The following is a 22,579-nucleotide window of genomic DNA, read 5'->3' as shown; positions in this document are numbered from 1 at the left end:
TTAATAAATAAAAAGAGGGATTTTATATAATCTACTGAAACAAAACTGTGTCACAGTCCCTTTTGCTTATGGTCCTACACTAGAGCATCTAAACAAGTCAGTGGTAAAAGCTGGGCTTGCATACTTAGTTATTTTCTTCGAGCCAGTTCATCTCTCTTACAGGAAAGACGAGTGTGCCTCCAGTTTTCTGACAGGAAAGGTATCACTAAGGTGTGTGTTACAAAGCAGCAGGGGAAACAGAAACCTTCCACGTGAGAGGCATTTTGTGGAAAGCTTCCTGAGAGAAACAGGATGAGAAGGGCTGCTGCTGCTTTGGCTTCACCAGAGATGGGTCCCCTTCACTTAACAGTTTATGGAGCTTACTTCAGTTTCCTGAGCTAACCATAGAAACTAGAGTCCTTGCAGCAGCAGAAGGGAAATGTCTGGGCAGGAGGGAATGCAGGTTTTATCCTCCCAGGGTGTGGGAGATGGAAGAGACAGCAGAAGTGCACTGGTGATGGATCATTCAAGGCGGAAGGCTGGGAACAGGGTCTCTGTGTGGCTGAGGGCTAGGATGGCTATAGATGAAGGCCTCTGCCAGGCAGTGTTCACACAGCTTGGGGTACACCAGACCATGCTGCTCCTTTTGCCACAGGGGAAGGGAAGGGAGATTTGTGCCAGCCACTATCTGGAGTAATAAAACCCTGGCACCAGGGGCCCAGATCTTCTCTGCTTGAGTTGGAAACTCCTGGTGGACCCAGGTGGGGTGGCTATCTGCATCCTGTGATAAGCTAATCATGCTTCTTAGAGTTTCTTTAAAAAGGATGGGGTGAGGTGTTCTACTGTTTCTTATTATGAAGACCTACCTGGCTAAGCTCACCAGCCAACAGCAGCAGCACTGCAAGTATCCTCTTCTGGTAGCCTTTCTTCACTTGAGCTATGCTTCCATGAGATCTTGAGCTCAATTACAGTCTAAACTATGTAAACTATACATTATACGAAACTATACATTAGCAAATGATGCCTAAAGGAAAAACAACAACAACATGACCCAACCCCTTCACTTTGGTTTTACTAACCAACCTTATTATACAAATTATGATGGGATTAAACTGCCTGAGGTCAGCACCTTGCCTGGTAAATCAGTGTGTGTGGTTACAGAAGCACATGGTATGGCTGTGACTCACATGAGCTGAGACTGCAGCTTGGCTGAATAAATGAACGTTGTCAAGGTTATGTTGTTAAATACTTGGTTGTGTATCATCTTCACCATTAGCAGCTATGATACAGAGCCCGGGCTGGTTTCCACCATTGCTGAGGGCCCGGGCTCCTGATCCAAAACCCACAGGGTGAAGAGTGTAGTGCTGCCTGGGCAATGTACCCTGCCTCCCAGGAGAAAGACCAAGCCTGCATGATGTCCCCAAGGTACCAGGGATGCTTCAAAGGACATGAATCACATTAGCACCTGCCCCAGTGCTAATAGTTGGAACTCTACATAGTCCAGACGCTTTGATTTTCCTCTTCCAATTCAAAAAAAAGCATGCAAAACAGCCAAAGGAAAATGCCCAACCAGTTTTCAGAGAAACAGTATTCCTGCAGAACTGAATAGCTTAAGAGACACATCCTAGTTGCAAGTAAGATATCAATTTAATGCAAAATTAAAGCTCTTCTGCTGGTCCTTTATAAACCAAGCACTCCTGCTGCAGCACTGGTTATACTGTTACTTTAAACAGGCAAAAAAAAAACAAACCAATACAACTCTCCTGATTGATTGCACATATTCCCACTATCTGTTGTCTATATAAAACTATGCATGTTTTCTATGTAAAGAACTTTCCCCTTTGCCCCACCAAACCCCTGCTACAAACAAAGAAACCGCAGTGATGGCAGCTCTTTAAAAAACAACTGTCTTGCAATGAACTATTTTAAACCCCAAAGGCCTCCCTTCTCCATACCCAGCTACATTTAGAACTTGGCAAAAATCTCACAGTTCTACATGTGCTTATTTCAGTTCACCTTTCAGCCTCCACACCTATGCTATGGAAAGCTGTCTAAGTAACAGCCTTTATTTCTCAGCTGCTGCAGCTTCCCCATCCTAGCCCTCAGCCACACAGAGACCCTTCTCCCAGCCTTCCGTCTTGGATGATCAATCACCAATGCACCTCTGCTGTCGCTTCCATCTCCCACACCCTGGGAGGATAAAATGTGAATAAGCTTTTGAAATTACTTTTTTTCTATTAAATAAAAGGACTAAACTTACAAGAAAACCACAGGCAGAGGAGCTTTGCAGTGACCAGCCTATTCAGACCACCACAAAGTTGAGTTTTCCAATTTGACAACTGATCAGGTCTTCCTTCCCTGGCTAACAGTGGCTGAAAGAAATTACAATGGTGCAATCCCAAAGTCTTACTCTATCCACTAAAAGCAGAGGGAAATGGAATAAATCAGTCACTAAACGCAAGCAGCCACTGAGCTACTCAAACCAAATTCAAAGCGACCTTATTTTGCCTCCTCCAGACTTCTGCTCACTACCACGTGTGGTGAGGAGTTGCCGCTGCTGCCATGAGAAGTGAAAACTCCCACCCGCATCTCCAGGGCCAGGTTTTGTCTGCACTCGTTGATTTTTAACCAAGTTTTCTGTAGCACCTACCACTGCCTTCAGCCACTCCTTGCCCTCACACAGCCACTCGGCAGGAACAGGCCTTGCAGCTGGGACTGACCCTGCTCCTGCCTTTCAGTCACAGTGCTGAAGCCCTCCAGAGCCTGGCACTGATCTACTATTAAGGGGCAGGTAATAGGTTTCTCATACAGCCCATTTCTAGCCATTTCTAAGAGGAAGGGCTTTTACCTCTTAGTTGGGAACCAGCTCACGCCTCCAAACCAGCACTTCTGAGCTCTGATATTGTCCTTCAAGCTAGGTGCAAATCTTGACCATTCCATCTTATTACAGACTCAACCTCCTGTTACAGAAAAACACTTGCCACAGAGGCACTAAAGGCTGTGAGTCAGCTCTACCATGACTGCCCAAAGGCTTAGGGTGATAAAGCCTTCATCGGCTCCAGCCAACACTTAATGTCTGGTGAACAAAATGTTCTGTAAAAATGACTTGCCTTCTATAAACACATTTTTCTGGCAGGTGAGTCCTGTTGTTTCAAACCTGGAGAGACTGACTCAGCTTGGCTCCTGCAGGAGCCAAAGGAATGTGATGGTTGGAGGGGAAGGTGGGAATTCAGGGGGTGGAGGGAATGTTGTGTGAGAAGAAAAGCTGGAGGCAGCGCTGAGCCCCACGCACCCAGGGTGCCAGGGTGCAGAGTGCCACTGCTGTACCCAGTGGTTTACAGGAAGCTTATGTACAATGCTGCCCACCTCCTTCAGTCCAGTTTTCGTGCCAAGGCAGTTTTCCAACATGCCCTTTGTGGGCAGGAAGCCGTCAGCACTGGTGCCAAATTGCCATAGCTCATCCCTGCCCGACAGGCGGTAGTTTTACTCCTCCTTGGCAATGCTGTCTAGCATGACTCCTAGGATGTCCTTGGGCTTCCCTGGCACGCCAAATACGATGAACAAGCCCAGGCAGTCCTGTCCCACCAGGCGGCAGAACTCCACCAGCTTCTCAAACCTACTCCTGTTCTGAAGTGCTCATCTGCCAGTGCAGCTTCCCGGCAGCAATCCTCCACCACCTCAGCTATGGGAAAGCTCAGCCAGCTGTAAAGCCTGCATGGCCAGTTGAAGTTTGATTTGCTTGTCAGCTCCAGACAGGGTCCAGATCCAGTCCACCCCAAACAGGGAAGACTGCTGCTTGGTCATTGTGCTAGTCGTGGTGCGTTCCTCCACCCCATTTTTCAGCCAGAAGCGGATGAAGTTAACCAAAAATCTCACTCAGCGTGTTTGTGGGTGGCTGGAAATTGCTCTGGGGATCCAAGGTAGCTCTTCAGCCTTTGGGATACATGGACCACACCTCGGCTGAAGACTTCACAGATGATGAGTTTCAGCCTTGTTCTGCTGGCTGTCCTTGTGTGAGACCTTCTGGCCCATTTTCCATGCAGGAGGTCACTTCCACAGGCAGACCACCTCAGGGAAGTCCCTTCTTATTCCATCAAAGGCTATGTAAGCACTGGGTTCAGCCAGACCTATTGAGCATGCACATGGTTAACCTGCCACCCTCCTGCTGAAGGTCATGGCAGTGGCAGAGCTGAGCCCCTGTGAACCCGCTGCTGTTCTGTAGGGCAGGCAGGCTTCCTACTATGTGTTTCTCTGCAGCTGACTGAACAGCAACCAGCCTGACAGGCCCAGCGGCTTTCACACCTACTGAATTCATCTTTGCTTGTTTCCTTGATGTTAATTCTGGCACCATTCCTTTAGCTGATTCTATCTCGTTCCAGACTGATCTTATCGCCTTTGATCTCCTTCTAGGACTATTACAGTGAAGTCATTTTCATGGGCACAGGGTGTTTCCTGGACATGAAACAACCTTTTTCTTTTAATCACCCCAAGAAACGCATGCATCCAAACCTGAGGACTTCCACAGGGTGCTTGAAATGACACAGTGGTCTTTTCTGATGGGCTGTTGCCTGTATCCCAGTATTAACTGCTGCTATAGTTGTGCCCTGGCAGTGCACACGGAGCAATGGCCATAAACTGAAACACGAGAGGTTTCACCTCAGCATGAGGAAGAACTTTATGCTGAGGGTGGCAGAGCACTGGAACAGGCTGCCCTGTATAAGCCCTCAGGTTTGGAGGCATGTGAGTAATTTAAGCAAACAGAAAAAAAGCTGGGTTTAATTTCCATAGGCTCTTGATGGATACACATCTATCTTTTCCTCATTACTATGAAAAAACAGACAACAACAGTTTATTATAGTCTAGGTTTCAAAGTGTTTATCCTCAGTGTTCCCAAGGAAATGTTCATCTGCTGGTTAACAAAAGCACAGAAATTAAGGTTTCAAGAGAGGGATCCTGCATTTTCTGGTCTGTTATCTGGGCTATGCTGGGTAAAACCTTGATCATCATACATACCTTCATCCCAGCAACACAATGCAGTAGCTGGAGCTCCCATGACTGATGGAAGCTCTGAAGGCACAGGGACAGGAACAACACCTGGGACCAGAGAGACAGTAGCTGTATAAAGGTAGAAGGGCCAGAGCTGCTCTTTCCTTTGGCACCCTGTGAGGACTCCCTGAGGAGTACACACACCAAGCAACAAGAAAGCGCTTCCTCATCACGCCATAGCAAACAACCCGAGATGGTTCAAATCTGATTCCAGAAATACGTAAAAAGACTGAGGGTAGTTGATTTCTTAGCTGTTAGCTGAATCCTTCTGCAGGCACTATCGACAATCAAACTGAATCCACAAAAATGTGCAATTTTGCCCCTCTTTCCCTCCTGTGTCTTTTAAATAGAACAAAATAAGCTTCCTATGAAAATAAAATGGGAAAAAAAGGGTATTATATTAAAAAGGAACCAGCTTTCAGAAACACTTGGCATTTTCCACAGACTTTATTGGATTTTACGTGGCAATACACAATAGTTATGTTGCCCTCTTCAAACACACACAAATTTAAATACCCCAACAGTATCATTGTGTGCACATGCACATACAAACTTCCTGACTTGATCACTTGCTTTCATATTCCAGCCCCATAAAATAACCAAGGTTCAGAGGACAGGCAGCTTTGAAGCGATGACCTGACTTCCAACTGGTGAATGCAGGAATGGGGTTGTTGGGAGCAGAATGCTGCTTACACTGGACTTACTTAAACCATCATCTGTCTTTGTTGATAGGCTAGCACTGGATTGAAGAGAAACCAGAGACTATTTGTGCCTATTTCAGCACACAATATTGTGTCACTGGGTCCCCTTATTTTTTCCTGTGAACGTTCAGTCATATTCACTAGTGAGATCGACTCTGGAGGAATACTTTAGCTCAGAGGCCTGCACCATGTCTTCTCAGTGCTGCTGCAGCATTTGGGAGAGCAGGGTCTTAAGCTCAACTTACACGTGAGTAATAACCATATTACAGAGTATTCACAGAAAGCAAGCCCTGAATTCCCATCCCAAGCATCTGCACCCTAAAGCTGAGAGCAGGCGTTCCACAATGGGGTATTTCCGCCTGAACAAAATGGCTCAAACACCCCCAAGACTGCAGAGGAATAAACAACAGTCAGCAAATTATTTACAGACAGGAATTCATCAGGAATACTGAATAAAGCTTCAGTTGGGATCTGTTTGTCAATAGTTAAGTGTTAAGCAGCACAAACTATTTTACGTATACATTATGGATTGTTTGCCTGGCTCCAATAACTAAAGAGAAAATGGCAGCACTTGATATTATGTGTCACACAACTGGCCCACATCAAGTTTTTCATCTTGCTACATAAATAATAGCCTATGCTGCACATCCTTCAAAGAACCAGGCTGGCAACAGCTTATCAAATTACAATAATACAATGCTAGAGCGTGTCTCCAATCTATGCCAATCTATGACGGGAGCTCCCTGGAAGCCCTTGAACCCTGAACCCTGTAAGAACCTTTCTTCTTCTCCTAGCTTTGGTAATAGTGTTTCATGAACACCCACAAAGTCAGCACAGATCTGACACCCCTTGCACCATGTCAGCAATGTGTTGGGAACAGCCTCACTTCCAGCAAGGAGAGCGACGAAACAAGCCACAAACGCTTGGTACAGCAACACACCACCGCAGGGAACAATTCCAGATGTACTTTTTCTGCCCTTACAAAGCAAAGAAGCTTCATGCCATTGTGATAAAAATACATGCAATGTTCAACACCGTACGAATGACCGCTGTAATAAACAGAGTTACATTTTTGCCATTTGCTTTTGGCTAGGATACCTTGCAATACCAAAGTCTGACAAAAGATTTGCACTGGCTTAGTTATTAAAATCTGATGATCTTCAAAAGCAGAGGAGCTGTGCTTTGAGAAGGTAAAATGATTTTGATAGCTGAATTTTGGAGAAAAGGTCCCACCTTAGGTTTAATATTCTGAAATAATATATTTCCTATACATTTCTCTATATAACTTCATACCTTTTTGCAACTACACCATCTTTACGTTAGTCACAGCACAGAAATATCTCTTCCATATGCAGGGAGTACTCTCAATGCAGAGGACATTTTTATGGCACAGAAGTGTTAATCACCTTGTTTGGATGCTCTAACTACTGCTGCTGGGAACAAGAAAAAAGATGTTTTAAAATGTGCAGCTCCTGCAGAGTCACTGCTAGAAGAAACCTGCTTTGTAATTATTTCATCATCCCAAATGGAAGATCACTGAACTGTGCACTTAAGTAAAAAGCAATGAGAGAAAACAGTTCCAAAGGTCAGCCTGCCTTTTCCAGTAACCAGCTGGTATGCAAACTGGCATAATTTTTTTACAACCCTCTCCCCTTCCCCCACACCTCAAACTTTCCATCACTCTCTCTCACAAAATCTAAATTTCTGCTTTTATATGTACTTCATATACTTCTTTTTTCCTTTTTCTTTTTTTATAAAACTGTATAAAAATAAGAGCAATAGTCAAGAGCAACTGGGGGGTTTATGCAGGGCATGGATGATTAAAATTCTACATTGGATACTGTAGGAAGGGCAGAACTGCATTTGTGCTGAACAAATGAACTTGAAAAAGAGCAGGAACATCTGTTTTCAGCTGAGAGCCTAGAAAAAGCTTGTGCATGATATCTACAGACACAATACTTCTACCTAACAACTTCTGTTATCTTGAAACAATATAAAGTATTATCTGAGGCCATGAATAAGCAAAAGGAGCACTATTATACCACATAAAATTAAATGCAACACTCTGAAACATAATCACCAGTTTGTACATTAAATATAGTAAAAACAATTACCATTCACCAGTGTCAGGGTGTTTCTTATGGCAACTTTAGAGTAGGCACCTTTTTGTTTTCCTAAATTCTCCAGCCCCCAGTGTTACTTCTAAGAAACAGAAGCAAGAGCAATGTAATGTACATGATCTGCTGCCCGTCATGTAAATGATGACGTTTCTTGCACATACGAAAGTGAGCCTTTGCCAGTGCCTGGTGGTTACTGTCACACGTTGGAGTCCTCATCTGTTATACTGGTGCTAGGAGAGCGAGTTGCAAAGTCTTTAAACATTTCATCTTCCTTCAACATGTGCTAGAAGGGAAAGGAGGGAAAAGTCAAGGTTCAGGCCCCCACAACTGAAATCAGGCACTTGGGATGGTCCAGTCCTGTGCCTGGCAGCAAAGACCACCATCAGCCCTGCCAGCCACTGCTTTGCTCTGCTGAGGACATTTATCACCCATGCTGCTGAAAAGCCAGCTCACTGCTGCCTGCTGGCCTAAATGGCTCGGGGAGCACAGGCTGGAGCTGGGCTTCCACCCAGAAAATGTGCTGCGATCCTCAGCTGGCAACTCACCACCCAAGGGCAAACCACCGGCCTGTGCCCTCGCCAGAGGGTGGTGATTCTGTGAGGAGAGCTGGCAACCATGGGTCACCAGCCAGCAGAACCTCCTGCCACAATGGGCAAGTATCTTCTTACAGCACCAAGTTTTCTTTTCCCCTCCATCCGTGTTCAAAACCCAGAGAACCTCAACTAACCCCGAGTTTGATGAGGCTTCACTATACCCATAATTTACACTGTATATATTTTAGCCCTCTGAGACCAGTAGGCTAACCAAAGCCTGCCACGTGCTGAGATGATTGATCAAAGCAACTGCCCCCAAACTACAAAACTCAGCTGCTTGACAGAGCCGCTAACAGCAAAGAGAAGTTGTACTTAGTGTATTTGTATTAAACAGCATCACTATTTAATACTAGTGACTGCCAAGGGGGTTATACCCATCTTAGAGAAACAGAGATCTTATTCCACAGACCCCACTTTTAAGCCTTACTGTCAAGTTGTTGATGCCTTCAGAAAACACTCCTATTTGCCTCACTGTTCCCTCTGAATCTTCCATCTACAAAAAAAAACAGTGAATACTGAATCAATAATAAATTCATTGTATGCCATGACAGAGTGGCAATTAAGTGCAGCACATAATGTAACTGCTTGATTACAGCAATAATAGTCAGAGCAAGGGAGGAGTGTGCACCACCAGGAGAGAACAGTTATGCCAGAGTAGGTCCTAAAGTCGCTGCATTCACAGCTTGAACCTCCCTGGGCTGAGAGACACTTTGTTAGTAATGCTGTGTGACTGCAAGAAGCCAGCACCTTCACAGGCCAAAGCAAAAGGAAGGCCTCCCTGGCAAAAGCAAGGTTTTCCACCAAACCTGACAGCACAGTCAAGGACTCCAGACTGACAGAACTGGCTTACCTGCTCCAGCCTGTCCAAATCATCATCATCATATACTCGGATATCCAGGCCAGGCTTAAACCCCTTCTTTGACCCACTTCCAGATGCCCGTCCCAGCTCCATAGGACATACATACTCTTCCACATCATCTTGCTTCTTCTTCCTCAGGCTTCCAAAACTGCTGAAGGCAAGCTTCTTTGGCTTACAAGTGAAGAGAAAATTGACAATCAGCAAAGAATTAAGAGATCTCTTACTGCTGCACTGGTGTTTCAAAAATGGTCAAAACCCCAGTACTCTAATAAATAAAGATCTTCTAAATAGCTGTATTTCATGCTAAATGCATCTAAAAGAACAAGATGTGTCCCCTCATTCTACAATTGTTAAGACAACACCATTTAAGGATCTCAAATGAGATCAGAATCCCACTGCATTAAACCATGAGCATATAAATAGTAAGAGGCAGTCTCCCTTCTAAGACATCTTACAGGACAGACAGAAGGACAACTACAACAGTACTACCTCTTGTCTGTGCATGTGAGAGGCTGAGGTGTGGTGCATTCATGTGTCAAACATGAATGTCAAACAAGTGTCAAACCCAGACCTGTTGAGTTTTGCTTTCATGCATCTTTCATTAGCATCCAGACCCTTTTCCCAGATTTTACTGAACTGCTCTCCAAACACAGATAAAACCAGCACGATGGAGATCTAAATTCTTGCCTGGAAGCTCATGCACCAACCCAGAACAACTGACTTACCTTTACTTTGGCAGTGGCTGTTAAGAGGACGTAGTCTGGGGATTCCATGGCTTCACGTTTCTGCTGTTGGGCTTCCTGACCAATAAGGAGGTTGAAATGAGTCGCCAAGTGCCGTCTCAGTAGTGTTTTGTTTGGTGGGATGTTCAGCAACTGTGCCATGGTTTCTACATTGAAACGAGGCTCCAAAACCTATTAATCAAATTGCAGAGAATCCAACTGAAGCCAGTACTGTGTGATGAGGTCTCAGGTACACCAACAGACATGCCTGTCTTGGTCACTTCCTAAGACTGCTTTGTGGTTTTTGTTTGTATATTAGAGGAAAGACACAACAAAGAGTGAGAAAAGAGAGTTAACTAAAGGACTGATAAAACGCTACCTCCGGGCTTTCCTTCTTGAGTTATCAATAGAAAAAAAATCGGCAGGTAAGAAGAAAGGAACAGATAAATCCACCCTTAGCTCATATAACGTGTGAAGCTGCCACAAAATGTCCACCTGCCGTCCTCTTTAATTCGGGAAAACATAGCTAGAGGAATCATGGAAAATAAACACATGTAAAATGCTTGGAGTAGGGATATTCCTCTCAATCACCACAACAAACTTCTGCAAGTGTAAGTCTTGTCTGGAGTTTGTGATGGTAATTAAAACCAATCCTGGTTTGACACTGAAATTGTAAATTTTACAGAAGTAACAAGCCTTCCTCACAAAATAAGAACATATCCAGGTCTAGGACCAGATCTAAGAAGGAAGACGGTGGCTGTTTAACAGCAAGATAGCAGTGTACAGCACTGTAGGACAGAGGGTGGAGAATACCATACACAAATTAAATTGTGAGGAGAATACACATAATCAAACCCATTGCTGCCCATGCTAATTCTGCCCAAGACAGTCATGTCCGTTAAGAAAAAAGGTACTACATCTTGACAGTGACTTCTCACTAAGCAGGATAAGAAGATAAAGAGTGTGCAGCACAGATAACATCAGAACTTTGCTCTTGCAATTCTCAGCCATGTGTTTTTTTAATAAAATGGAACAAGCAAGCCAAAAAACCTTACCATCAGTCCCCCATGCACACCGCTCCCCCGCAGGTTAGGTGCATACTCTGCCAGATCAACGGAGCGTAACCACTCCATCACGCGATGGTTGGTCCATTGGGTGACCTCGGAAGGTGTGACATTATTCTGTGAACAGGAGAAGCAGGCAGTTAAGGAGACTTCCCATCTCAGCTGTCCCAGCCCCAGTCTTCACTGAAACAAACCTCTCCTGCCCTTCATGAATTCAAGCCCACTTTGCACTTGAGAAAAAAACAGCCAGCTCTTTCTGGATTGCTGTCTTGAAGCAATACCAATATGGCCATGGGTCTGGACAGCGGACAGGTCTGTATTATGCTTCACATCATTTGATCACCTGTTGTGCACTAGGACTACACACAATTTCTACCAATAGAACTGAAAATTTAGCTAGCTCCATGAGCTGCTGTGCTTTTCTTGCAGATACACATCATGAATCTAAATCCAAGCTTCTGGGTTGCTTCATCATCCATTGCTCTATCCAGCTTCCAAACCAAACTGATGGTAGTCTCCTGTCTGGTAAGAGGGCCAAACTTCCCCTTTTAGACAGAACATTTTGACACAACCATCAATATTCTAGAGAGTTACACAAGACTTATGGGAACAGTGCACTGAATTCACAATGATTTATGTTCCAGACAACACATCTGAGACTAAGCCAAAACAGCCAGCTGTTGGTTAAGAAGAGAAGCGGGAGATTTGGCAAGGGAAACATGAGTCTGGGACCATGGCAGGTGGAGGAAAGTAAGTGGTATTGCAGGTAGTAGCGGCAGAGCATGAGACTGGAAGAACAAGATAAGAAAAAGGAAAGCGAAAATGAAATAGAATGAAATAGGAAGGAGGCGACAGAAGGAGAGAGCAGAGCAGGAATAATTAGAAACACCAGGGGATAAAAACCTAGAGGATTCCTCTTCACAGCTTCATCTTATGGCAGTACCTCATCAGACGGCCTCCTGCGCAGGCAGTTGGGCTCAAAGTTATTTATTCTCAAAACCTGAATGGCTCTCTTGATGCTGAGCTGGTGGAGGACACTGACAACTTTCAAGGACAGCAAGTCATCCTGTCAAAGAGGAAGGAGAATCAAACAAACACACTTATTTGTGGAACAGCACCTAACTGGAGGAGAGTGCTTCAGACCCTGGCTTAAAAAGACACATCTGATTGATACATTCTGGATTAAGATTTTAATATATGAGACATGTGACTAATGTCAAACCATCAGTCCCAAAAGAAAAGCTTCCCATGTTGCACTGTACTAGCTCCTGGGTGATGTCTTCCCAATAGGGTATAGAGCTCTGTAGGGAAACTAGGGTAACAAGGAGTGAAGAGGGTAAGATGACACACCCTCAGCCATCCATTTAGAACCAGGACAGCTTTCCAAACACAGGGCATCAGACTCACCTGGCATCTGCATTTAATCCTGCCAAAAGTATTAATACCACAAATGCCCAGCTAAAAGTTTAACCGAAAACAATAAATTACCCTGAAAATTGAGGCATTCTGTATGGTTAGAATGAAAACAGAGAAAAAGAAGAAGGTGTGCCAGGTTGGTCTCCCACAACTGCAAATGCTAAATCTTTCATAAATGCTTGTCACAAATGATGGAACGATGGAAAGGGTGACCATACCCAGGCTGCAGAGAAGCTCAGTTTAAGTCTCCTTGCCCCAGCTCACTGTCATGGTAGGTCCTACCTTGCACAGGCACTACTGCACACACATGAAGTGCCTCAGAAGTCCAACTCTCCATGGATACAAGTTGGCTGACTTGATACATTTACACATCCTTGTGTCAGGGCTCACCTGGCTTAGTATGTTTTAGTGTTACTTACGTGCTATGAATACTGGACTCTATTTGGTCAGAATATGCATGCTACATGCCTTCACTGTCAACCTATTATTTTTCTTTCCTTTTTTAACACAAGAAAGACCGACTGTTGAATACTAAAAGTTCCCTTCCATTACAGCCTATACTGCATCTTAACCCACATTCATTCTCATTCAGTTAATACAGTAGTAGTAATGTCTCCTAACACAAGACCAAGCTCTACTATTTTATACTAGTACAAACCACAAACCCCACACTATATAAGCAGTGAGTATTTAACATTTGACCAAAATGGACTCAACAGCATAGTCATGCCAGGTAGGTGAGGCACATCAGTCCTGGGCAGCGGGTGCAGTTCCTCAGCAGCGCTGTCTTACAGGAGGAGAATGAGACTGAGCAACCTTAGGCTTTCTTCCAGTGCTATTGCAAAGCCTAGACAAAATATATGCAAATACTGCATAAAAAGGTAACTTTCAGTCTGTCCATGGCATGGCTTACGAAAGAACAAGAGTGCGACTGATTTCTTCTTTGTCATAGAGAAGGAATTAGTATTAGCGATGCTTAGTTTGCATTTCTGTCTCCAGAGAAGAAAAAAGGTCTTATCTCATCTTAGCCGAGACCTTACACAAAGGAAACCTGCTGGGTTGGCTTTACCTGACCAGCAGTAAAGTGGGATGCTGACGCTGGTGCTAAGCTTTTTGAAATACATAATGCAAAAGCTATTAAATGTAGCTTGTTTTCAAACAAGTTGACTCTTAAAACTAGAGTCTTCTTCAAAGGAAATGGCTTGGGTTTTTTCCACTTAAGCACCCACATGAATAGGTAAGTAGACTGAATGTTTGCTCACTGAAGAAAAACATTCCACCTGCTGCTACTAATTAATAACAACCTGAACAGCAGAGGCCCAGCTGCATGAACTGTGACCACAGAATCTGCACTTCTGTGTACTTACTAACACTGCCTGAGCACATGAGTGTCACACACAAAAGTTCAGCACAAGATCCCCCATTTCTTATGTGTGGGTCTGGGCTCTTGCTTACTATGTTTGCTTTTCCACCGTAAGATAGTATCTTTAAAGCTGGAAATAATATAGAAAATACCTGCAGGTGAGCAGCAGTATCAGGTCTTCTGTTTTCCATAGGTTACAGGTTATTAGCATTAGCTTAACACAGGACACCTACTGCAGTTTCAAAGGGTCCTTTAAACACTGCAGTGAAGCACACAGACAAATATGGCATTCTGGTTTATCCTTGTAGCAGTAGCAATGCCTCTGACGCTCTGACCTTCCTCAGCATTCTCCCTACGATCATCCAGAAAATTTGAAGACCTGATTTATGAACCATTCACAGAATCACAGAAAGGGTTTTGTGTTGGAAGGGACCTTAAAAGATCATCTAGTTCCAACGCCCTCCAGCCCCCAAAGCTTCCACTAGACCAGGTTGCTCAAAGCCCCATCCAACTTGGCCTTGAACACTGCCAGGGATGGGGCATCTACACCTTCCTTGGGCAACCTGTTCCAGTGTCCAGTCCAGGAGGAACATGAAGGTTGGGACGGAGAGGTTGGAGGGTGTTACGTGAATTTAATATCTCTGCAGTTGCAACAATAGGCTCAGTGACAACAGGGTCTCTCTAGTCTCACCTGGTCTTTAGTGAGCTATCTGGAGGTACACCTGTGTGCATAAAAGCAGAGTGGAACTAAGAACTTGAATAAGATATCAGAAAAAAGAAAAACAATGTACTTACCACGCTCATGTAATGTAGCATTCGGCCATCCACCTTTCCTTCATCAAACTGGGTCTTATACTGGGGGAGGCCAATGTCATCCAGCCACCCTAAGGCAGAGACAGACACACTAGTGTGGTAGCCAAGTTCTTGTCCTTTGGGCCCCAAGTTAGCTATGATTAGGAACCCCTAAGTTGCTGCTTCAGCATGTAATAAAATCTTACTGGTAACCCAGTGGTAATCCAATTTTCCATGATTGTTTTCCTCTTCAGATCCAAGTGCCTGCAGAGCAAGCTGAAGCTTCTTCCGATGCAATGGGTGCTTTATCCCAAGCTCCTGTGAATGGAAGGAAAACAACAAATCTAGAGACAATACTGTATTTTATTTCTCCCTCTGCTTAATTATAAATGGTTTCAGAGACACTGCACACAACCCTTGCTGGTGACTTGGCAGGTGTATTTTCTATTCGCTGAGTATCAGCATCATTTAGCACATGTTCAGCACTAGCAAAAGGCCCGCTCACTGTGGTGGGCTGATTTCAAAATATGGTGGATTCCAAACTGCACAAAAATATTGGCCATAATATTCTCATACCAGGTTAAAAAAATCCCACAGTATAGACCATGTTAGCATTCAGAAAAATGCTTGATGGGACTACTTCCTTCCCCCACCCCTTAGGCAGGTAAGCTTAAGAGATTTATTTAGTTAAGAGCATATGAAAGCCCCACAAATCACTAAAATTAATGCTTCCAAATGCATAACACCTTCTATAGTTTAGTTGCAAGTGCAGCCATTCTAGGACTTCTTCAATCCCATATACACTTCCACCAGTGCTTGCTAGTCAATGCCACCTCTGATAACACCATTACATGTCACTATGTGCATATCACACTTTTCTTACTCCAGCTGTGTTGTAACTACAACTCTGAATTATCCCACTGCCTGACTGAGAAAACCGGCTATTTGGTGAGTGACCTTTTTAAAAGCTGAAAATTCACATGTTAGTGAGTACTGTGAATTCAAAGTATAAACTGAATCAATTTTTTCTCCTGTTTCTAATTTCAAAAAAAAGACAACTTTGCAATGATTTAAGACAAAGAGACTGACTGCCTTGTGTGTAACAAATCCTTATTCCTCTGTGTAAAATGGGCAGAAAATACAATCAGACCAAACCAGCAGCTTTTTACACCCTTCTCACACAGGCATAAAATAACTGCACCATACATGACTGCTAATGAATCAAGGCTACAAACCCGTATGATAATGAAGCACTCTCATGTGCATATTTTTAGAAGGTGGCATAGCCAACTGGTATGTCCATGCTTAATGAAGTTAAACCACATTTAATTATTAGTTTAATTACAGAGAGTTGCAATTCAACTAAAAAGAGACGTATCTGGCATCACTGCAGATGACAATATTTTAAAACCTCATCTTGTTTTATTTTTCCTGGGCGTACCTTACAGACATGATTTACATGCACAGAAATAGCAATGGTTTTGTGATTCCAACATGTCTCACCTTTTCCAGATCCTGCTGAGAAGCTTGCAGAAGTGTCTGCCCAGACAGTATCCAGTGTCTGCCATTACTTATGTAAGAGCCTAGACCTTGGTCCTGGAGCCAGTTGCAAACCTGCTCCTTTGTCCACTTTGCGAATGGCATGTCCAGCTCACTACAGAAGATTTTACCAAAAAAAGACTAATTAATCCCATGCCTCAAATCTCCTATTCTCATACATAATGATAAACCCCAAACCTAAGCCTAATATATTAGTATTTTGTGGGAACTGGGACAATCTCTGGGGAAGAACATGCATCGTGGTCAGCTTCTTTGTGAGTCTCACAAAGAAGAGGGTGTCTCTATTCAAGGACAGCTTGGATGGGGCTTTGAGCAACCTGGTCTAGTGGAAGGTGTCCTTGTCTGTGGCAGGCAGCTGGAACTAGGTGATCTTTTAAGGTCCCTTCCAACCCAAACCATTCTACTGTTCTATTCTATGATTCTGAACTGTTAGCGCCATGAAGTGCTGATTATTGCTGATCGCCTGCCACTACCACAATAAGCACAGTCTATATATACTACTGTAAACAACCCCTTTGCTGCCTTGTGCAACTAAAACCCTGAATTGAGATCATGATTTTCCACATTAGCCTTTAACCCCCCCAAAATGCACCAGAAAACATACCAGAGGAATATCTGTCATTGCCATGTGAGGGCTCATGCCCTGCTTCAGATGGCCTCATAACTGTACTACTCTGAAGTCATGAGCAAGGAAGGCTCCACTCTGCAGCAGGACCCCACCACCCAGCAAACAACCTCAAGCCTACAAAGATCATCTCTGAAAGGAGGACACAGCCTAGATCTGCCTGTTTCTGTCTGTCATGAGAGGAAACATTTCATTTCATTTCATCACTGCGCTTCTCCTTTAGGTCCCATGCTCAATCAGAGCTGTGGGGAAGGCAAGCACCAGCACGCTTTGCACCACTTGTCTTACTTGTGAGACTGCCCCAGGTCTCGAGACCAGCCCAGTCGTGGCCCTGCAGTTGCTCTTGTCCCTCCTCTTTTGAACTCCGTCTCGGACATGTCATCTGGGTTGAAGGTGGTGGACTGGCTTCTTTTGAGTCTAGTTTAAATGGAAGAAAGCATATTCACATTTGGCTAAGGAAAAGGCATGCTGCTACTACTGCAACCAACGTAGTGAAGATCTCCTACTCAGGGTTTGTAGCTCTTCTTCTACCTGCTGTCAAATGCCATACTGGCTCCTGCACTGGAGACAGTAAACTATGGAGCCATGCACTGGAGAGGGGAAAAAGGGCAGATGTGTTCCCAGCAAACCCCTGTGCAAACCCTGTCTCTGGAGAATAGTAATTTCTCATCTTTTACTTACTTCCCAAATAACCTCTTGATTCCCCTGGCCTTTTTCCTGGAATCCGGAGAAGGTGGTGTCATCTGTAGACTATCTGCTTCTTTTGCGCAAGGAGGCAAGCCAGCCAGATCCAAGTTATCTGCAGATCCCTTCTCCGTTTCAGCTGTCAGAAAACAATAGCCCCATGAAGACCCACTCAAGAAGCACTGTACAGACACACTCCTGAACTCAGGAACAGCTCTTGCTAAAGTTATTGAGAGCCACCACGTTAAGGATCTAGGCCAGAGAGGGATGGGAAAATCCAGGAGAATCAACATGTGTTCCTCCTTCAAGGGCCTGACTTGGGAACACTCCAAGGCAAGGCTCTGCACTAGTTAAGTGCCTTGCATCCAAGATGGTAAAAAAACACCTTGTGAATCAATCAGTGAATTAAGTCTGGAGTTTACTCTTCTCAGGGAGTGCTCCTACAGTCCTTTCACAGACAGAGCCAAAGCACATGGATGTCCAGAAATAATTCAGTGCCATGGCAGGGAACCAAACCAGGAGTCCCCAAAGCACAGAAAAATAAATAATTTCCCTGCAGGCATCTTTCCTAATAACCTGCAGTATTCCATAAGCTCCCCATCAAGGAAATTCCAGCAACAAACAAATCCTGTCCCAGGAGCAGGAGGGCCCTTTTCCTCTCATTTCTGCAAATTGTGGAACATTTTGTTCCTCTGCAGAGAAACACCATAGAATTTAGGCTCTTTTTGAACTTGATCTTCTGAGTGATGCACAAAGCCTCTCTGATTAGAGACCCTACACATTACCACCCACTCTAAAAACATTAGCTCTTCGATGTGTAGCTGTTGTTTTCTATGACAACAAACTTGAGGGCTCCTGTCCCCAAAAGGGAAGATGTCACAAAAGCCAAACTTACAAAGAAGAAAATTATTTTAAGATCATTTAAAATAACTGCAGTATCTACTAGGCTACATAAGCAGAGATGTGCCAGCAACTGCCAGATAGCTGAATTAAACTACCATGTGGAGTTTATACCATTTACTTGCTGGGAAACAGTGACAGCATGAGCCTGTTCAGATGAAGCAGCTATGGCAAGGCAGCCTGCAGCAGGCTGACAGTCAGACCTGTAACCGTTTTTACCATGTTTTAACACAGCTGTTTAGTTAGATGACCAGTATTTGGTTTTGAAATGGACTCTTAGGCTTCCAGGAGGAAACTAAACAAGTTATGTGAATCAATGTAGAGAGTATATTGCTGGGACACGTGGTCTCAAGCCACAGAATTAACACTGAGGCGGCCACAACGTGCCACAAATGGCAATAAACTGCAGGCTTTGCCAGCTGGGCAAAGCGTAGATGATTCAGTCCAAATACATTTGAACATGTCCCATTTTCCACTAATGCTTTAGATGTTAAAGCTTGAAGTGAGGCAACAAGGTTGCACAGAAGATTATTTATGGGCACTCTGGTCTGATCACTGTTGAACACCTGCCAGTGAGGGACAGCACTAATGTCAAACCAGGCTTTTGCATGTGTGATTTTTGCTTTACTTGTAGAAGAAAAAGTGCTAGCTTAGAAAAAGTAGAATTGAACAGCTTTCTAGATAGAGAATACTAGGACAAGGTTGGGTGCATTAGTAGCAGAGATTTGCGGGTATTGCAATATTTGCTCCTTGTACCTGACTCCCTTCTACACACTGACACAACCCCACAGAACACTCAACATTTAATGGGCCACATGGGAAACCAAGAAGGCCCAGAGCACTTGGTCTCTTCATCAGCGAGGGCACACTGTGTGGCTGTATGACAACTCTGCTTGCTAAGGTGGGACCCTGCAAGTCTTACCTGCCTTTGCCACAACCACCCAGGGAACACTCACATCACTAGACTGGTTTTTCCTATGTGAATGGCTCAATCCAATTTGCCCTAATTATTTCTCATTTGTTTATTATATAATAAATAACTGCATCTTAGAAGAAGAATTACGTATCCTACTCCCCAGCACTCCCCACAGTGAACACCTGGGAAATATACCTCATTCCCTGCTTCGCAACCCTTTAAGCTCTCTCCAGGACAGATGAGAGCACAAAGGTGCCTCTGGTACTTAAACATCACAGATTCTCACCTACTACTTTGTCTGTGGGTAACTTTGTGCTCAAAGTTACAGCAAAGGTCTCTGCAAATTAACCCGCAATCTCTCATTAGTAGCAGTTACTGCGAAATGGCACAGCTGACTTTTAGCAGAGGGCAGATGTTACATGAAAACTCCTTTTAGCGATGGACAAAAATTTCAATGCAGAGCTCTGGTGTCTAGTTCTTGTTTGAAAAGTGTGTGGCCATAACCAGCTGTTAGCAGCAGTCACAACACAGCGCTGGTACAGGTAGACATGCAGGACTACTATACCTAAAGTAGGTGCACTTGCACTTCGACTGCGATCTTCAGATATCCAAACAACGCACATAACCACACGCAGCACAACGGGAGAGAACACGCAGAGGGACAAGGTAAAACACAGTTCAAAACGTACATCAGCAAAATACAGGACAAAAGGAGGGGAGTACATGAGACACATGCGCCACACGCGCCACACGCAACGCTGAATTCACACAGAGATTAGGATTACCAATTCACTGTTAATCCCCTTTTTAAAAAAAGAAATGCAGTGGAGCTCTACCATGGAGAGGGTAAGAGCACCGCAGTCACTTTGGTGCAGGGAGGTCACTTGCTCCATGACACATGGGGCATGTGACTCACACGGGCTCTCATGACATGGCCAAGTACCTGGACACCAGCTTTACAGATTTCAAAAGCACTGAAATGTGGATAATATACATAACTTACTCAGATTTACAGGACCCTGATCTAGATGGCCCATCTCCCAATCCTTTATGAACAGTCACAAGTACTCCACTTTGTTAGACAATTTCAGGATGAAACACACAATTACACAAATGCACACATGAAATAAACCAAAGCTAAGAGCCTAACCCTCAGAATAGACTGTACATGCACCCCAAGTAAGCTAGCAAGTTTCAGTGCTATGTCACAGGCAAATACAGGTAACATATAATAAATGTGTAGGGATGTTATTTCTTTCCTAAAAAAGTCTAAAATTTTCTTTGAGTAGGTAAGAACAAGACACTTTTCTGCTCAACAAAGCAGAAGATATACCCCTTTGGGTTTCTGAAAGATAGCGATAAATTCCTATATCTCATGCAAGAGAAAGCCAAAAACTTTACATGAATGGCAATAGATCTGATGCACCGACTCACTTGATACTGGAACAACGGAAGACTACTATAGCAGTGCAGTGAATGCATGTAGGTTTTCATTTGGTGGCAACAATGACTCCAGCATTAAGCAGAACATTTTGTTTATTTCTTTGTTAAGTGTAAATATCATCAAATGACAACAACAAAACAACCTCTCCTCCATTCCAGGTGAGCTTGAATAACTTGTCAATCCTGTTCCTGTTGTCACCATCGCTTTTGCAAGGCTGCTTAAATACACATAAAGAGGAAAACTGAGGCTGCTGCCTCATTTCTGTACATCTGAAAATCTACTGAAAGATAAACTGAGGATTTAGCCAGGAGAAAAAAAAGACCACAAATCCCATGTGTGAACTACTGCCAGACAGCTAGCATTTCAAAACAGCATCAATCCACTACAAGGTCCCAGGAGAGATACGACAGCAAGGCTGAAACAGATCAAATACTTCATTACATCAGTGAGGGGATTTTTTGTTGCTGTTTGATATTTTCCAAACCTTCTACTGAGAAAAGTGCCACCAAGTCACAGTGAGACTAAGGCTTCTTACAGTTACAGAAGTTATTAAGATTGTTCAAAATACACAGAATTTGCATGCAGGTGCATGATACCTACCCAGATTGGGGGCACTTGCAGTCCTCTTGTTATTTTTTATCTTGAAAAAGCCTCGTCCAAACGAAGATCTGGCTTTACGGGTACCAAAACTATCCTCGTCGCCTGTGCCACCATGAGAAGGAGACTTTGGAGGGAGGGTTGCAAAATTATGACCTTCCACAGGAGGTTTAACCTGCTCAAGTTAGGGATAAAAGATTCAGTATCAGAAATTGCTAAAGGTCTTTTGAGAAAGACTGCAAAACGACTGCCTACAGATATTCTGAAGAGTCCCTCCCATTTCTTATTACAAGAAAACAGAATGTAAAAGCCATAAAGGAAAACATAAACAAGATCTTCATTTCAATATGTTCAGGAGCCAAGATTACTATCACTACTTTCTAAGAGTAACATGCCTTTTTAAAGATGTTTCTCAGTTTCTGCAAGGCTGGCTTACAAGTATGGACAAGGCAAAAATACTGTCCTGGAAGGCATTGAACTTTTTCAGCTTTCTAGGCTTTCTGTCTCCCTCACTGCTAGATGTAGGAGCAGTGGGAAACAAAAGAAAGAGAGGAGACACCCACAGTATATTGGTTCTCTGCCAAGTGCCAGACAACTCTTTCTGTCTATCACTGCTCTGCAATATCAGAATTAAGGGATTGATTGACTATGTCCAAGCAGGCAGTATAAATACCACGACTGACATCAGACACACTTCAACTGTCTCTTTAAAAGAAGGAGGGAGCAAACCCATTCACAATCCAAATATTACCCTTTGGCTCTTGCTGAATCGATACAGTATTGACCCTACAAGAGGTATGTCATTTCTGCTTGGATCTTTTTACAGGTAATAATTGTTGCATGCAAACTATGGTCATGTGGTAACTCCAGGGTAACTGTTCTGCAATGACAGCCTTTTTCAGACCACAGTTGCTAGTCACAGAAAACAATCTGTAAAGCCAAAGTTTTTTAAAGAGACACTAATCAAAGGTAATTACAGGCTCAGTAAAATATTTAATAGTTAACTTTGCTAGTTATCTAGTGGTAGAATATGTGGGGGAAACATTAGCTTAGATGGCAACCTTATGCTCAACCAGACTGAAAGATAATCCATGTGTGAGAAGACAAGAATGTGTGAGACACTATATGCCTGACACTGAAGGGATGGTGACAACCATCATATACTCCTCGCTATCTTGTCTGCAGGTCTGCTATTCCC

General features: G+C 43.7%; 2 protein-coding genes across 21 annotated transcripts in view; both read right to left on the bottom strand.

Moving 5' to 3' along the window:
- Positions 1-3,336: 3,336 nt before the first annotated feature.
- REP15 (RAB15 effector protein) lies at positions 3,337-5,032 on the bottom strand (the record flags this gene model as incomplete). The annotated part of the gene is given in 7 exon segments (XM_062634767.1): positions 3,337-3,614; positions 3,617-3,654; positions 3,656-3,850; positions 3,852-3,896; positions 3,898-3,960; positions 3,962-4,106; positions 4,993-5,032. Coding segments are annotated over 7 exon segments (804 nt in total), but the record flags the coding sequence as incomplete, so codon positions are not given.
- Positions 5,033-5,453: 421 nt separating this feature from the next.
- The window catches only part of PPFIBP1 (PPFIA binding protein 1), a 112,958-nt gene continuing 95,832 nt past the window's right edge, over positions 5,454-22,579 (bottom strand). For 15 of the 20 annotated variants that reach the window (XM_062634823.1, XM_062634827.1, XM_062634818.1 and 12 more), the window contains 13 exons: positions 21,385-21,556; positions 19,906-19,938; positions 17,522-17,663; positions 17,129-17,257; positions 16,159-16,309; positions 14,862-14,973; positions 14,659-14,747; positions 12,028-12,150; positions 11,076-11,201; positions 10,024-10,212; positions 9,290-9,469; positions 8,867-8,932; positions 5,454-8,129 (listed from right to left, as the gene is read on the bottom strand). In XM_062634823.1, coding sequence (XP_062490807.1) covers positions 8,043-8,129; positions 8,867-8,932; positions 9,290-9,469; positions 10,024-10,212; positions 11,076-11,201; positions 12,028-12,150; positions 14,659-14,747; positions 14,862-14,973; positions 16,159-16,309; positions 17,129-17,257; positions 17,522-17,663; positions 19,906-19,938; positions 21,385-21,556 — 1,599 coding nt within the window. In that variant the 3' untranslated portion in view covers positions 5,454-8,042. The remainder of the gene's footprint in view (positions 8,130-8,866; positions 8,933-9,289; positions 9,470-10,023; positions 10,213-11,075; positions 11,202-12,027; positions 12,151-14,658; positions 14,748-14,861; positions 14,974-16,158; positions 16,310-17,128; positions 17,258-17,521; positions 17,664-19,905; positions 19,939-21,384; positions 21,557-22,579) is intronic. The other 5 variants (XM_062634836.1, XM_062634825.1, XM_062634838.1 and 2 more) reach the window with 1 other exon arrangement.

The sequence above is a fragment of the Pezoporus occidentalis genome, unplaced genomic scaffold (assembly GCF_034315485.1).
Source record: "Pezoporus occidentalis ecotype Australia unplaced genomic scaffold, CSIRO_AGI_Poc_V1 ctg44, whole genome shotgun sequence".
NCBI classification, from domain to species: Eukaryota; Metazoa; Chordata; class Aves; order Psittaciformes; family Psittacidae; genus Pezoporus; species Pezoporus occidentalis.
Note: the sequence above shows the minus strand (reverse complement) of the source record. Positions and strands in the feature narration are given on the sequence as shown.